Source organism: Melitaea cinxia, chromosome 17, assembly GCF_905220565.1.
Source record: "Melitaea cinxia chromosome 17, ilMelCinx1.1, whole genome shotgun sequence".
NCBI lineage: Eukaryota > Metazoa > Arthropoda > Insecta > Lepidoptera > Nymphalidae > Melitaea > Melitaea cinxia.
In genome coordinates, this window is record NC_059410.1 from 5,357,468 (window position 1) to 5,374,537 (window position 17,070).

Here is a 17,070-nt window from a genome sequence, read left to right on the forward strand (position 1 = left end):
AGCTGACCCGGCGAACTTCGTATCGCCTAACACAAACTTTATCGTATGGTATTAAAGTTCAAATTGATTTTTAAGTATTATCACAAATCTTTTGTATGGGAGTATAGAAACGTGTTGTTTTTAGACTTTTTCAGGAAGTTTAAAATTATTATTTTTTTTTTAGAATTTTTCTCTCCGTAAGAACCATCCTCGTACTTCAAGGAATATTTTAAAAAAAGAATTAGCGAAATCGGTCCACCCGTTCTCGAGTTTTGCGCTTAGCAACACATTTTGCCATTCATTTTTGTATTATAGATTGGTAAAGTATTGATGGTTAAGGTGAGGATTAATTTGAATAATGTATAATAATAACAATATATTGTTCTTATTATAAGTTATTATTTGCAAATATGAACTGATTGAATGTATTGATTGGTTACATAAGTAATAATGAAAAATCAAATTTGTCATATATAACTACAATGATTACTGATGTTTTGATATTTTTACTGATTCTTCCAGTACCATTATATTTAAATCTTTTTGTAATTCAGACATGTATGGAATAAATAAAGCTTTGTTATTGTTATTGTTAATTTTAATTTTATTTATGTATTTTTTATTAAAGAATCAGCATTTAGATGATAATAATTTTTACACTACGATTCTCATATTTGTAAAATAAAAACGACTTATGTAAATCCAGACAGGATGTAATAACGCTTCATCCACACGGGGTTGTCACGAGCGGAAATCAACTGTAGCAGGAAATACTTACAAAGTTGTAGGAAGGTAGACAATGCGTAATAAAATATTATTTCAAAACTGATAAGTTTCCATCCGGTCGGTCATGAAATGTTTATCATTACGGAATTAATTTTTGCAACTTGTTATTCGAATGTACGTATTTGTTTTTTGAACATTTTCATTTTAAATAGATTTTAAAACTAGAGCTGCTCACTTTGTATCTTTTTTTTGCGTTACGTCATGTTTTGGTAACCTTAATCGATTTAATATTACTATATGTTTTAATTCAAAAACTTTTGTAACGTCTCGTTATCACCAATAAGTTTTCAATAGAAAAATAATCAATTAGTCTTTTATTACCATGAGCTCCTTATTACGACTTTATAATGAAACTATCGAGACATAAAAAAAAATTAGAATATAACAGGTATAAAATTTGGATGAGGCGTCCGTACAAGGCTGCACGGAAAAACTTCCGGCACCAGAATCATGGACAGGGTGTTAGATGGGCTATTCCCTGCACGAGACCTCAACCACACCCCTCCGCCGATGGTCGACTCCCCCTTCATCGAGGAGACAGACGACGGCTTCCATCCTGCCTGTGTCGCCGCGGAAAGAGGACGGCACCTGGCCCGGATGGTATCCCGGGCCGGGTGCTGGGAATCGCCCTCCAGGAGATGGTTGATCGGCTTTGGGAGTTGTTCAGCGCTTGCCTGGCGTCTGGACAATTCCCGAAGCCGTGGAAGGAGTGACGGCTGTGCCTTTTGCGGAAGAAGGGGCGCCTCGTCGACTCGCCCTCCGCATATAGGCCCATCGTCCTGCTGGATGACACGGGAATACTCCTGGAGAGAGTCCTGGCTTCCCGTGTCATCTGGCACCTGGTGGGAACTGGGCCCGGGTTATCCGAGGCCCAGTACGGGTTCAGAGTGGGGCGGTCCACATTAGACGCCCTGCTCTGGCTCAAAGGATGGACGCAGGCGGTGATCTGCGAGGGGGAAAATGCGTTGGCTGTCTCGCTCGACATCGCCAACGCCTTTAACAGCCTCCCGCACGCAACAATAATAAATATAATAAATAAATAAATAAATACCTACACAATACACACACGGTCGTCTGTTCCTAAAGTGAGCAACTTAATGCTTGTGTTATAGGTAACAGCCGACTGGGATATAGCTACATATTTTTTTTTTTCGATAAACATACTTATAAATAATACATATATAAATATATAAATAAATATTTATATTACACCCAGACTCGGGGTGGGAATCGAACCCACAACCCTCGGAGCAGAAAGCAGGGTCACTACAAACTGCGCCAACGGGCTAGTCAGCCAATAACAATACATGAGACACTCCGCCACCATCGGGTGCCTCTGTATCTGCGGAGGTGTTGGACGACTACCTCCAGGATCACGAGGTCCTGATGCCGGGCCGCGACGGTCTACGGCAGGTGAAGTGCCTACACCCTATTATTGAAACAGCTGCGTTAATTGAATACTATTGATTATAATAAAAATATATCTGTAGTAATACAATAAGCTTGAAGATTTCATTTGTTTTGAACGTACTTCTCTGAAGTTGTACTTATGTAATTTTATAATATGAGGTTGTAGGCAAGAAGGAATATCATACCAAGGTTGAATACCAAAAATATGACCAAAAAAATAGCAAGTCCTTGAAGACAAAGAAAGTTGGCAATTTATCATTAGAATATTGTCTTTTCGGCCAAATATTCATAAACAGTCCCAAAAAAGTTTGATATACATAGTATTGGGTTGTCTGTAAGAAATGGCTAAATAGCCATAAGTCCGCCCATTGTACTTCACAGTCTGTAAATATTTTTTAAAATGTGTTTATTGTTTAAAATGTAGTTGTGGTGTACAATAAAGTATAAATAAATAAAAATAAATAAATAAATTAAGGGATGTGAATGTATAACTAAAGACGATAACAAGGACAAAGTGAAGAGGAGGAGAAAAATAAAGGCAGATAACTCCTTCACTATATGAAGTACATAGATGTTTAGACAAACAGAAAGATAAGATGGACACACACTGTAACTTTCCTACGGCTAGAGTTAACCTAACGACGTCTCATTTCGACATAGCTTAATCATATGTACAAAATGTAAAGATGTGAAAGGTAACATAGTCATATTCTAATACTTTAACAATACATTAGAAAATAATAACAATAAGTTTTACGAACCTGGCATTATAGAAACGGTCTTCAACGCCCGAAGTACCCGAAATGTTCTCAGACCAGCCAAGTTGCCGACTTCCATGCCGATGGTCGCGTAGCCTGATGTTATCACAACAAAATCCAGCCAATTCCAAGGATTCCGTAGGTACGTGTACTTGTTTAAAATGAAACCCTTCGCGATACATTTTATTATCATCTCTGCCGTGTAGATAGCCAGGAATATGTATCTGGAAAGAATAATAATTTAGTTTAAAGACAACATCGAATATTTTAAAGTAGTTATATATGATGATACTAGATGACCCGACAAAAGATTTCCTGTCTTGGGAATTCAGAGCGTGATTTTAAAACAATTGTAACGATTTCTTATTTTCTTTTTATTCGGTAAGAACAGAATTCAAGCGTGGAAAGACAAAATGTTATCCATTGCTAAAACAATTACCTGAAATTTGGCGCTATTTTAATCATCAGAGTGCATACACGAAATTAAGACTATTTTGTAGAATATTACAAAATTTGGTTATACTTATGATTTTAGCGTGGGACAACGGTTAAATTTTATCAAAAACAAGGCTTCTTGTGTAATTATCTTGACAGAATAATATTATAAAAGTGATTATAATAAGTTAAGATTGTCACCACTTTAATATCTGTATAAGGGAGCTGTAGTAAGAACAGCTGTTTCCTTTTTAAATTATGCTTTAGTCATCGCATTCGTGAAGAATTTAAGTTGATTAATTAAAGCAGCCTTTCCCAAAGTGGGTGATAACGCCCCCTTGTGGGCGCTGCATGCATAAAGGAGGGCGTTGTGTAGAGGCTTGTGGGGCGATTTAAATCATTCTTCACATTAGTTTTTATATTAGAATCGATTGTTTGTTTTATTTTGAATAAAGGACACTCTGTCTAAATACTATAAAGTAGCGTTTCAATAATCATTCTCATTGGCAGGCGTAGCACTTAAGAGTTAACTTGAGAGTTATAGTAAAAGTCTCGTTTAGAATTAATGTTTGATTCCGTTAATATAGCTCGCAATAATTAATTTAACTTGAAGTTACAGGGTTTTTGAGTTGTTTAAAAAATGGGGGCACTATAAAATAATTTATTCTCAAAGTGGGCAGTAGACAAAATAAGTTTGGGAACCCCTGAATCAAAGTAATGTTCAGATAGGTATTAAGTTTTTATTTAAATTAAATAAAACGAATAAATTTAATTTATAATTTATAAAATTTAAAAACAGATAATTTTGCCTAAATATTTAAGATTGACCGTATTTTTAACCGACTTCAAAAAAGGAGGAGATTACTCAATTCGACCGTAAATATAGTATATTTTTTTATGTGTTTTCAGGGATAACTTCGTCGTTTATGAACCGATTTTGATAATTTTTTTGTTGGAAAGCAAATATACTAAGTGTCGTACCATGATAAAGAAACCAGGATCTGATGTTGGGATCTCAGAGAAATCGAGGGAAACACTCAAAAATCTGCATAACTTTTACTGGGTGTAGCGATTTTGATGATTTTTAATTTAATTGAAAGCCGATGTTTGTCGCGTGGTCACATTTAAATTTCATCGGCATCTGATTATAACTTTTGGAGTAATCTTTGATAATGCGTATTTACTTGACTATTTTTTCGTCTACCTACGTTGTATTACTTGTCGATGTAATTCAAGTTGGTTTTTCTCTTTTGCCAGCAAACAATTATCATTTTGTTCATTTACAGCTAAGACAAAAATTCATATATAATTCATTATTTTGCTTGCCGAATTTTCGCCCACTTATCAAAATTTTATGAATGTGAAAAAATAACTTTCGGGAAAGATAATTAACGCATGAACCTATAAAGATTTATTATACGTCTTACGATCATATCATCTCATCTTACAATCATCTCATCTTACGATCTTATGATCACCTTTATACTTCAAAATTACTGAATAAAAAATGTCGACGAAATATTGAAATATTGGCAAACGAAATTTTTCATCGATCTTTCACATTCAAAATTTTATTTTCAATATATTTTAACATATTTTATATTATAGTCCTAAAGTAATGCTTTTAGTAATAAGCCAGCTTTTTGTATTTGTACGGTTTAGTAATAAATTGTACAAAACAGCAATAATAACTGAGTAAACGTATTATTTTTAGTGTTGCCTGTTAAAATTTTCTAACAAATATATTTTGATTAAAACAAGATTTCAGTGTTCTCGTGTTCGTGTTTCATTTGTTATCATTACATACAAAATTATTAAATGTATCATGCAACGCTGTCATTAACGTGCAATAGGGCTGCCAACCGTCCAGTCCTTCAAGGACATGTCCCAGTTCTTTAGTAAATTGGATATCTTAGGTTATTTTTAGCGATCTTTAAAGCTTTATAATTTACTGAAGTAAAAGTTCGAAGTTGTTTAAAATGTACACTTAAGAAAGGAGCGCGACGACTTATGATGGTTTTTTTATTGAAGTACTTGTCATTGTCTTTTATAATCGATTTACGTACATGACAGGACGATATAGACGACACGTTGCGTTGGCGCAACGGTCACAGCACTGGTTTGAGACTGTTGCGCTGGCGGGTGCGGGTTCGATCCCCACACATGACAAACACTTGTATTGGCCATACAGATGACGATACAGATACAGATACGTGATCTGGATGTTTGTGCAGTCCTTGTGGGTCTCCTCACCGTGCCACAGAGAGCACATTAAGCCTCGGTTTCGGTTGTTATCATGTACACCTTGCAGTGATCGTTACTCATAGTAGAGAATATATCCGCCAACCCACATGGAGCAGTGTGGTGGATTAAGCTCTGATATTTCTCATACACGGGGAAAGATACCTATACCCAGCATTACGGGATATTACATTTTGATGCATAGCAGCATACGCTTACCTTACGTTTACGCTTACGCATAGCAGCGTAGCATACAAACAATACAACTATAACAAGGAAATATAAAATAGCTAAATTGGATAAATATTAATGTATAAGACTTCTATTTATATAAATTATTAGTTTCTAGATTAATCTCAGTATTTACAAGATCATGTCTGAAGCTATTCCTATTAAATTAATACAACTGATTGATTTCGTCAACCCTAACTGATAAGCTAGTTATACTCAAAACAGTGCTCAGAACGCTTCGAATGCCAAAATATTAGGACTTTGTTTCAACTATATCCCCCAACCCGCACCGTGGTGGATTAAGCTCCGACCCTGCTCCTATATGGAGAAAGCCAATGCCTACGAGTAGCAGTGGGATATTACAGGATGAATCGTGGAGACTTTAATAATAATATTATTTCTCCAACGACGTTGTACAAATGTGAATGGAAAAATAAAGTAATATTGTACAACACATATATGTGTATGTGCAGTGACAAGCCATACAGACATTTGTAACTGTGTCGTTATTTGTATTGGGCTGTGTTATCCAGCACTCAGACACCTACTCTGAATTTTTATCATATTGAGTTCCATTGAGTAAGGCGTTTATTACTCATTACTTTTTAATTCGTTTATATCGAGAGAAATAGACAAATCATCTAAGGGAAATGCGTGTTGCTGCTCGAGTTTTTTTTTCTTAATATAACTAAGTCGGTAAACAAGCGTACGGCTCACCTATGACCTATATATACCACTATAGATGCCTGTAACACCAGAAGCATCGCAAGCGCGTTGCCGACCCTACCCCAAGTCCCTTCCAGTAGCTCTGGTAATCTTACTCACCACAAGAACACAACACATCTTGAAAGCAATATTATTTATCTGTGATCTTGTGTAAGGTCGAGGTACTACCCCAGTCGGGCTGCTTCATTTTCTGAGCAGGAAATTTCCTGCTGTGCCCTACCTCAGTTTAATAAACATATTTATTTGTTTTAAAGCTACAAGGACAGAAAGTTAATTCAACATTTTATGAGATTATTTAATTTATCTTGTATATAGATCGAGTGTCGACGCTCAAATTCAGTTTATTGAGCCTGTGGTACACGGGGTCACGTGATCTAATAAAATTGGTAGCCTATGAGGGGTTATCGTGTAGATTTTATACTAAGGTATAGCAAAATAATATTGCTCTTAAGTAGTGTTGCGTTTATGTGATCAGTAAGGTAGAGCTCCTGGAGAGGGTCGGATAAACTAAACGCTCGTTAAAAGTATGGTGGCAAAAGGTCGTAACTTTCTGCCGCCATTTTTTTTGTGAATACATTGTTTTTTCTCGTGTTTGATTTCTTTAAAAAAATTCTACCCTGATAGTAACGAATTCAGAAAAAAACGAGTGTGTTTAAGATTACACGACTGAAGTAAAACATCTTTAACAATAGGCCTGCAGCCCTGCAAGGCGTCTTAGATATATGAAACGTAACTGGCTCTGAGAAAAAGAGAGAAAGAAAATGTGTACTCGCACCTCTCTTTCTTGCTTCGTTCGCCTCGCGCGATCACACTTTTCTCTCGTCATGCATTCACCAGTTTACTCCTCAAATAAAGCGTGCGTAATGAAGACTTATTTCAGAAGATATCCAATTTTTATTTATATAGTCTTTGAGTGAGTGCATCGGCGCATGTATTGAGTGAATATTTTGGTAGATATTACCATCTAAAAGTTATTGAATTCACATAATATTATACCATACATTGTGAAAGAGATCCACTCAAGTTCTTAATTACATCTCCATCCGTTGAGAGGACAGTTCACTTTGACATAACACGGTTATACTCAGCTATAGTAATTCGTATATAGAAATGAATATGTAAATTAAGTTTTGACCTACATCTTCAAGAGAACCTATCACTGACTATATATCCCTACCTCACCTATATCTTCTTCGTATTAATATTATAAAGAGCTGTAGTAACCAATAAAGTTCTAAATTACTCAAGTGATTTTCAATTTACTATTTAGGGCTGACTTATTAATTATTTACTAAAATTAAATATTTTACGAGTATATAACATTATTCTTATATTTATAATCATTACTATTAAAAAACTTATTTGTTTTTGAGGTCCGGTTCTGTTTTAGCAATTACATTTTATATAAAAATATTCAATAATTAAATTAAGTTATAAAAATTTGTATTTGTATAAATATTCCTTTCCGTTTGAATTGTTATGATCCTGGGTCACTCAACCGTGCCTCGGAGAGCCCATTAGAGCCGTCGGTCCCGGTTGTTATCATGAATACCTGATAGTGATCCTTACTCATAGTAGGGAACATATCCGCCAATCTGCAGTGGAGCAGCATGGTGGATTAAGCTCCAATCCTTCTCCTATACGGAGAAAGAGTCCTATTGCTAGCAGTGCGATGATACAGGCTGAATGCATAAAATGAAAAGATTTGTCATTCGAATACAGATCAATATTTCGGTAACTTGGGAATTTTTAACAAATACAATTTATTTTTGAAAGTGGATAGGAGATATAACTCTAGAAAATTTGTTATTATAATGAAAAAGTGGATTTTTCCCAGACGTGGGAAGCTACAGACTGTTACACAACAGGATTGGGTCAAGGTCAGCATGAATTAATAGTGGCATGTTAAATATGTAATGGAAATAGAATTTACATTTACATCACTTGATTTTTATAACTTACTAGCTGACCCGGCGAACTTCGTATCGCCTAACACAAACTTTATCTAGTATGGTATTAAAGTTCAAATTGACTTTTAAGTATTATCACAAATCTTTTGTATAGGAGTATAGAAAAGTGTTGTTTTTAGACTTTTTCAGGAAATTTTAATATTATTTTTTTTTTAGAATTTTTCTCTCCGTAAGAACCATCCTCGTACTTCAAGGAATATTTAAAAAAAAAGAATTAGCGAAATCGGTCCAACCGTTCTCGAGTTTTGCGCTTAGCAACACATTCAGCGACTCATTTTTATATTATAGATGTGTATTTATTATTACGTTTAATAATTAATATTCTTTTTATTATTAACTATTGCCCAGAAAGACGTTGTCTCAAGAAGTTAAAGTAAACTTAAGATTGTATTAAGTTATATTAACAGTAAGTCTGTTTAGTTAAATAATTTATAATATTGTCTTTGGGAAATAAGATTTTGTTTTCAAGGGGGATGGTGTGGTAACGGAACGTTACTGATAATAATCTGTCTTAATAATATGCCAATGACAGTTGACACTTGATTGAAACTCTCTCTCTCTCTCTCTCTCTCTCTCTCTCTCTCTCTCTCTTGGCAGCCACTGAGGTGAACGGTCGTGTCCTTACATTAATTATAATATTAATATTAGGTAATTAGTCTGTTAGTAAACCCCATTGTAATTAATAGACTTTAATAAATACCACCAAAGACCCAAATATTCTTTTAATTAACACCAAGACAAACAATACATGGCGGTGAAGAACATACAGAAACTTTACAGAAACATAAACATACAAAATTTTTATTAATTAAAATATATTTTTCTTATGAGAACAACACACAAAAACACCGAGGAATCTATTCCTTCAACGGCTTTTAAGCCAGCCTTAATGATGAAAAGGTACTTTATATTTAGTACCAGGTACTTTATATCGTCTAGCATGAAGTATTACAATAGTAAATACAGCCACATATATTATATATATATCTATATATATTGTATATATATATATATACAATATATATATATATATATATAATTTTATTTATTTATTATATATATATACAATATATTTTATAATATATATATACAAATAAATAAAATTGGAGTGTATGTTTGTAATATTGAAATTACAGCTTTTTACTAAACGCATTTGCATGTAAACAGGGTACATATACCAAAATAACATTTTCTACAATTTTTGTCTATCTGTCTACACACACATATCGGTTAAAAAGGACTAGTCATTCAATTTAATGGGTAATCCGCTAAAAAGTTAGCTGCAACACAAAGCCATAAAATAAAATATTTTTTCCCATAGTGTACGGGTAACCTAAAATAGGTATTTAATTTGTTTGGCGTTATAAGGTTAACTGCAGGTTGCAGACTGACACGTTTCGTTCAAGTTCAACGTTTGAGTTTACCTTTTACCGTTTTTAATTTTTATTTGTTGCAATAGTGGAAATGGTTTGTAAATCAGTGTATTTATAGATGTTATTAAATTATACCATTATTTATCTTTAAAGGTAATTATCAAATCCAGATTTATATTTAATAAAAATTATAATTACCTTGACTATATTGAATATTCAATCAGACTTAGATGTTTAACTAATTAAAGCTGGTGTGATAGAACATTATAATATGACAATTGAATGTTATCTATCTGTATTAATCCTATAAAGAGAAAACGTTTAGTATTTTGTTTGTTTGAAATAGATTAAACTAAAACTGCTTCTTTCTTTCAACAGGATAATTATAAGTTATCACTGAGCGACATAAGCTATATCTATACTAATATTATAAAGAAGTAAAGTTTATAACTTTGTTTGTATGTAGGGGGTAATCTTCGCAAATACTGATCCGATCATGAAAATTCTTTCACTAACAGAAAGCTACACTATTCAGGAGTGCTATAGGCTATATTTTATTGTAATTGAACAAAAAATTCAGTAAATACAACCTATATACACAAATAATTTCTCCTGACAATGATGAATGCAAAAAAAGAATTATCCAATTTGGTCAGTTTGGAAATTATTCGCGTACTGAAATTAAAAAATAATACACACTAGCGGGCACTGCTGGGGATGTCCAAAGAAAGGAATTCATCTTTTAATACTATTAACAGCGGATTAAAATCAGACAGACAAAAGAATAGACAGACAGTGGAAAAATGTCTGTTAAAACAACCAATGAGATGGTACCTACAGTGTGAGAGCTTTGTAGCTAGGATGAAAATGCCAGTACACTTTGCGTTAGACAGACGGCCATTGTTTACACATTGAACCATTCATTGCATAACTAAAGTAATAAACTGTCTATACTAATATTGTAAAGTCGATGATTTTGCTTATTAGTTTGTTTTTTTGAACGCGCTTCTCGTGATTGCTAGTCCATTTACCGAAGAAAGGCTATATAATATTTTAGTACGTTTTTTCTTCGAACTAACGCGGGTAAAACCACAGGACACAGCTAATAATAGGATTAAATATATAATAATATTTCCTAATGCCTGTTTTTTTTTTTTTGTTGATAACGGCTGACTGACTGAGGTAGTGCATATATTTTTTTAATAAATCTATACAAAAAAAAATATGTATAAATAAATAGATACATAATTCAAATTGATTTAGGACGGAAATGGAACCTAAAACCACTGAAGAAGAGAATTCGATCACTGATAACAGTGTAATCATAAAGTAAATTTGTTTACAGTTAAATAATACTACTTTTGAATAGGGTTGTGTTCTTATTGTGTATGAGTGAGCCAGAGCTCTGGGCAGGAGCAGGGAGGGATAGGGTCGGCAACACGCTTGCAATGCTCCTGGTATAGTAGGTGCTCATAGGCGACGGTATGCGATTACCATCAGGTGTTCCGTACCCTTTCTTTGCCATCTTAGTAGTAAAAATATAGTACGAGTAGTTATAAATTATACCCCTGATCTGTTTCTAGCAGGGACTGTTTAGTGTTAGTTTCTTATTTATTTATTTTAATAAAATATGTATATAAATAATATATATATGTATAATAATAATACATATATTATTTAATTAAATACATATTTGCTGTTTGTGCTACACAAAAACTACGAAACAATGTCGGCTACAGCAGAATCATATCATAAGATTCTCCAAGGATTGTTGAGAAGTTGTGTTTGTTTCGTATAGTTCACTCACTCTTGTAGGACTTTTTAACATTCTACCACAACTCGTCTGTATAACGAAGACACTTCAACTTGAACATATTTCAAACTTTTCAACATGTGAGATGAATAGTCATCTATTTTTTGTTTTCATTATTTTAAAAGAAATACATGTAGGCTTTTATTTATATAATTTTTGTGCATTCATTGAGACGATATATATCCGTGGTTTGTTTATTTTATAACTATTTTTCGCTTTGTATTTGTGTATTTATATTTTTATAATTTTTAAATTTCGATGTTTGATGGGAGTATTTTCTTTATGTATAGCTATCAGCGTCCGAGGCCCAGTTGAGCTAAGGACTGTGTAGAATTAAGAATTATAGTCTTTTACATAGAATTCTGAAGCCTTGAACCTTAATCTTATAATGTTGTTTTTTTTTCTTTTCTATTTGTAGTCTTCTGTCATTTTTCGGTTTTTTTTACTGACTTTTATAAATATACACCCATGCTAATTAGTAGTAGTGAAAATTCTTAGGTCTGTGAACTGAGTTTAAATTTTTGATAAAATATGAAATATTGTAGTCGTATATAATAGCTGTACGCTTTTTCAAAAATAAAAACAGACATAAAATTAAAAATAATTACATTAATAATAATAAGTTACTCCTTATTATATCAGCTATCATCCATTGAAAGTGCCGTTAAAGTCGGTCTAGCCGTTTCAGAAATAAGCTGGAACAAAGAGACAGACAGACAGACAAAAATTGTAAAAAATGTTATTTTGGTATATGTACCGTGTATACATCCATATGCATTTAGTGAAAAGCGGTTATTTTTATATTACAAACAGACACTCAAATTTTATTGATTTGTACAGATTTACTTTACGTATAACTTCATATTATTACTAAGACAATAACATTTACAGTCGTTCATGGGAGCAGCTTTAGGCTCGCCCGGGGTGTATACGTTACATGCAAAAGATAACACCAGACTCGCGTAGACGAATAAACGTAACACCAATCATGCAAAACTTTGTAGCAGAAAATATATAAAAAGAATGAATGGATGAAATGAACTGAATGATACAAACAGAAAAACAACTCAGATTTCTAGGAAGATTTATCGAAAAAAAAAAACATCACTGTGTTGTTTTATTACGTTGCGACGATAACCTTATCTATTGTAAAGATTAATAAAAATAACAATCAAATAAGTTGCATAATAATAATGCAACGTTGTGAAATATTAATATTTTAGAGCAGTGTTGTATATCGATATATTAAACATTTTTGTTAATATCATGAACACCTGATAGCGATCGTTACTCATAGTAGGGATATATCCGCCAACCCGCATTGGTACAGCGTGGTGGATTAATCTCTGATAAGGATCAGTCACCTCTGTTCCCGCGTAGGAGAAGGATCCTACGCGGAGACAGAGGCCTATGCCCAGCGGTGGGATATTACAAGCTGAAGCGAGCGATATTAACATATTTAAATTGTATGTTCATCTCATACAGATGTTTTTTTGTGACCCTAGTATTTGTTTTTTTATTGTGTGTCTCTGAATTCCCTACACAGGGTTTCATCCTACTGGTTAAGGTTAAATGGGGCGCTCATGTTATAGTATATATCTCCTATTTCGTCGTTCGAAAACACACATAATATCACACATAATATTACAAACACACAATTTTCTAAACTACTAAATAAATAAAAAATATCTTACAATACTAAAATATCCATTTAGCCAGTTGTCGAAGAGAAATGTTATTAATTATTATAATGTATAGATTTTCTACAAAAGGTCCGAGTTAAAAATATACAAAGGTTTGTACGACAAGTGATCAATGTAACCAAGACGACGACGGACCAAAATATTGATATTTAAGTCTTGTTAAAACTTCTACATTAAATTACTAATATCTGTCATTAACTGGTATGCCTAATTATTGATTAGGTGAAGCTGTGGTTACTGGTTCTGAGCGGAACTTTTGATAACCAGAAGATCATTCCTATACAGTATCAGCCATATTTATAGGTAATAAGGCCATATTTAAACATGACATATTTCTATTAATATTATAAAAATAACTTGTTTTCATTGTAATTAATAAAATTTACACAAATTGTGTAACCATGAATATAAAATGAGCTCAAAATTTCCATCTTAGCGGAGTAAACGTTGCACAAAAAATGCACAAACCACGAGAAACGTTAAGTGTTTTATATTAAAAATTCTTTAAAAGTACATTATAGGATACTAAATTATATATACGGAATATACATAATCAATAAACATGAGTGGCGTTGATAAAAGTGCAAGTGTGTGTTTGATAAAAAACAACACAAATGCTACAAATTCAGGTAAAACTGTGTTTTGAGTAATTCTGATAGAATGACGATTGAAGTAGATCAGCTACTTCTTTATTTACTAAATGAACAAAATAATATTGTATTAAAATGAAATAATAGTCTGTTTTAAGTGGAATATTAATTATAAATACCTAAATAGTTATCGTTTAGTTAGCGTATAGAAATAGCTCTATTCTAATTCCTTACTGGGTCACTCATACCTAAGGGTAATGGAGGTCACCTGACAAAGACTGCGTAAAAATTCTTACTTTAATTTTACCCAGTTTTGTCAAATTAAGATTAAAGTATTATAACAGAAAAAAATTTCAAGGAAAATATAACTTATCTGTACTGAATTCAATAGGTCAACTACGAGTATATATAGAGTTGAAAGAAAAAACGTGTCTATCTTAGACCACACGACTGAAGTAAAACTTTCTATCTTCACTAACTTATATCTCCCTCTCGACCTTAGTTCGCTTCGCCCGATCACATTTTTCGTAAAGCTCTCGTCACACATTCACCAGCTTACTCCCCCAGTCAAACGTGCAAAAAGAAGTTTTACGTAAAAAAGAAAAATATTGTCTCATATTGTTGCGGACTAACGCAACACCAGGGGGACGGGCGCGGTGCGCGGCGAGGGACGGAGGACAGCCCCACCATTGGATCGGAGCGAAGACATCGGCGGCTCGACCTACGACACGTCAGCGACCCTTTGTTTCTACGCCTAAGACTGTCTATTTAATATTTGCCGCATTCACATTTTTGTTCCCGAAACGGTTAATAAACCAGATATATATATACAGTCCACTTAGTATTAATTTAACGTTCACCAGAACACTAACACATTTAAATTACTAGACTTAAATTACTACATTAAAGTATGATAAAAACGAGTGTACTTTAGACCACACGACTGAAGTAAAACTTTGTAAAAACGTAACTCACTCTCTTTCTATCTTCACTAACTTATATCTCCCTCAATATATCAAAAAGATTTTTGAACTAAGACTTCTTTACGGACGCTTGACTTAGGGAGTATGTTACGAAAAATGTGATCGGGCGAGGCAAACAGAAGTTGAGAGGCAGAAATAAGTTAGATGGAGCCACTCGTTTTTTATTTGTGAGACAATTCGAGGATTTCAGAAAGACACGATTTGTTTACGACAACGCGAAAGTATTAACCAAATAATCTTAAAAGATAAATTTAAAAATGTACATATAGAACATTATTTTACATTTAGAACTTGACTTCTAACATTTAAAGTTCAAATTCGTTAATACTCTGCTACATAAATTTATTGATCGGTTACATTCGTGATAAATCAAGTGAAGATTTAACGGAGATTTGTAACAATGATGGGATTGGATTGGCTGTGCTAATATAGATTACACGTAACGTAAATCAGTATAAAATGTTCAGAAAACCAAATAACCTTTATTGAATTCGATTCATTGTCAATTAGGCGTCAAATAAAATTTGTAAATGCTATCTATTTTTGTTCCTGAAATCATAAACAATTTTTATTTGAATAAACTTAATAACTTTAAGTTATCTGAATAAATTTCTAACACAATAGGTTATTGATTTTAATCTTCTTTATTATTTCACTTATAAATGCAAATAATATGTGTGTGCAATATACTGCGTGGCTACGGCATTAAAGAATATAGCCACCCTCTCTCTTCCCGCGGGTGTCGTAGGACGTGACTAACAGATAACACAGTTCCACTACCACCTTGGAACTTAAAAAGCCGACCGATGGCGGGATAACCATCCAACTACTGGCTTTGCAATACACAGGCCGTAGACGGGCAGCAGCGTCTTCGGTGAGACAAAACCAGCCCTGCGGTCATTCCTATTGTCCAGTAGTGGACTGTGATAGGCTGATGTGATGATGATGATGATGTAATGCAAATAAAGAGCAAGTTTCTTAATGTTATGGTACGCCACATAATACCAACAAAAAATGAACTTCCTCTTTGAAATGTAGAGCAGCCCGACTGGGGTAGTACCTCGACCTTACAGAAGATCACAGCTAAGTAATACTGTTTTCAAACACTGTTGTGTTCCTGTTGGTGAGTAAGGTGACCAGAGCTCCTGGGGTGAATTGGAGATAGGGCAACACGCTTGCAATTCTTCTAGTGTTGCAGACACGCTTAACATCAGGTGAGCCGGGCGCTTGTTTGCCGACCCAGTTATATAATAATTGTGTTTGCTCGCAAACGAAAAAAAAAACCGACTTCAATTAGGTACATCGACGAGTAATACAACGTAGATCGACAAAAAAATAGTCTAGCAACTACGCGTTATCAAATATTACTCAAAAAATAGTTATCAGATCTCGATAAAATTTATATGTGACCACATGATAAACATCAGCTTTCGATTAAAGTAAAAATTATCAAAATCGGTATACCTAGTAAAAGCGTGCGGTAAAAAGTAAAGTAGTAAAAAGTAGTGCGGATTTTCGAGAGTTTCCCTCGATTTCTCTGGGATCCCATCATCAGATCCTGGTTTCCTTATCATGGTTCCAAACTTGGGATATCCCCTTTCCAACAAAAAAAGAATTATCAAAATCGGTACACCCAGTAGAAAGTTATGCGGTATAATACAACGTAGGTCGACGAAAAAAGCGTCAAGTAAAAACGCATTATTAGATATAACTCGATAAGTAGTTGTTAGATCTCAAATAAATTTGAATGGGACCAATTGACAAACACCACCTTTCGATTAAAAAAAAATTGTCGAAATCGGTCTACCCGGTCAAAAGTTCTGATGTAACATACATTAAAAAAAAAATACAGTCGAATTGAGAACCTCCTCCTTTTTTGGAAGTCGGTTAAAAAAAAGATCAACATATAAATATTGTCATAAAAATAGACGAAGAGAAGTTTCGAATTGTTTATGTATGCAAAACATCTCTCATTAATCCAATGACTATTCACAAAATTACGAAAACTATCAGATCCATGACGTTGCAATTTAGGGCGAAGCTAAATTATGAGTAGGAGGCGTCAGCTGAGG

General features: G+C 33.6%; 1 protein-coding gene across 1 annotated transcript in view; it reads right to left on the minus strand.

Moving 5' to 3' along the window:
- The window catches only part of LOC123661686 (sodium channel protein 60E), a 167,558-nt gene that overhangs the window by 74,024 nt on the left and 76,464 nt on the right, over positions 1-17,070 (minus strand). Inside the window, exon 3 of the mRNA XM_045596637.1 lies at positions 2,937-3,157. Within this exon, the coding sequence (XP_045452593.1) occupies positions 2,937-3,157 (221 nt within the window). The remainder of the gene's footprint in view (positions 1-2,936; positions 3,158-17,070) is intronic.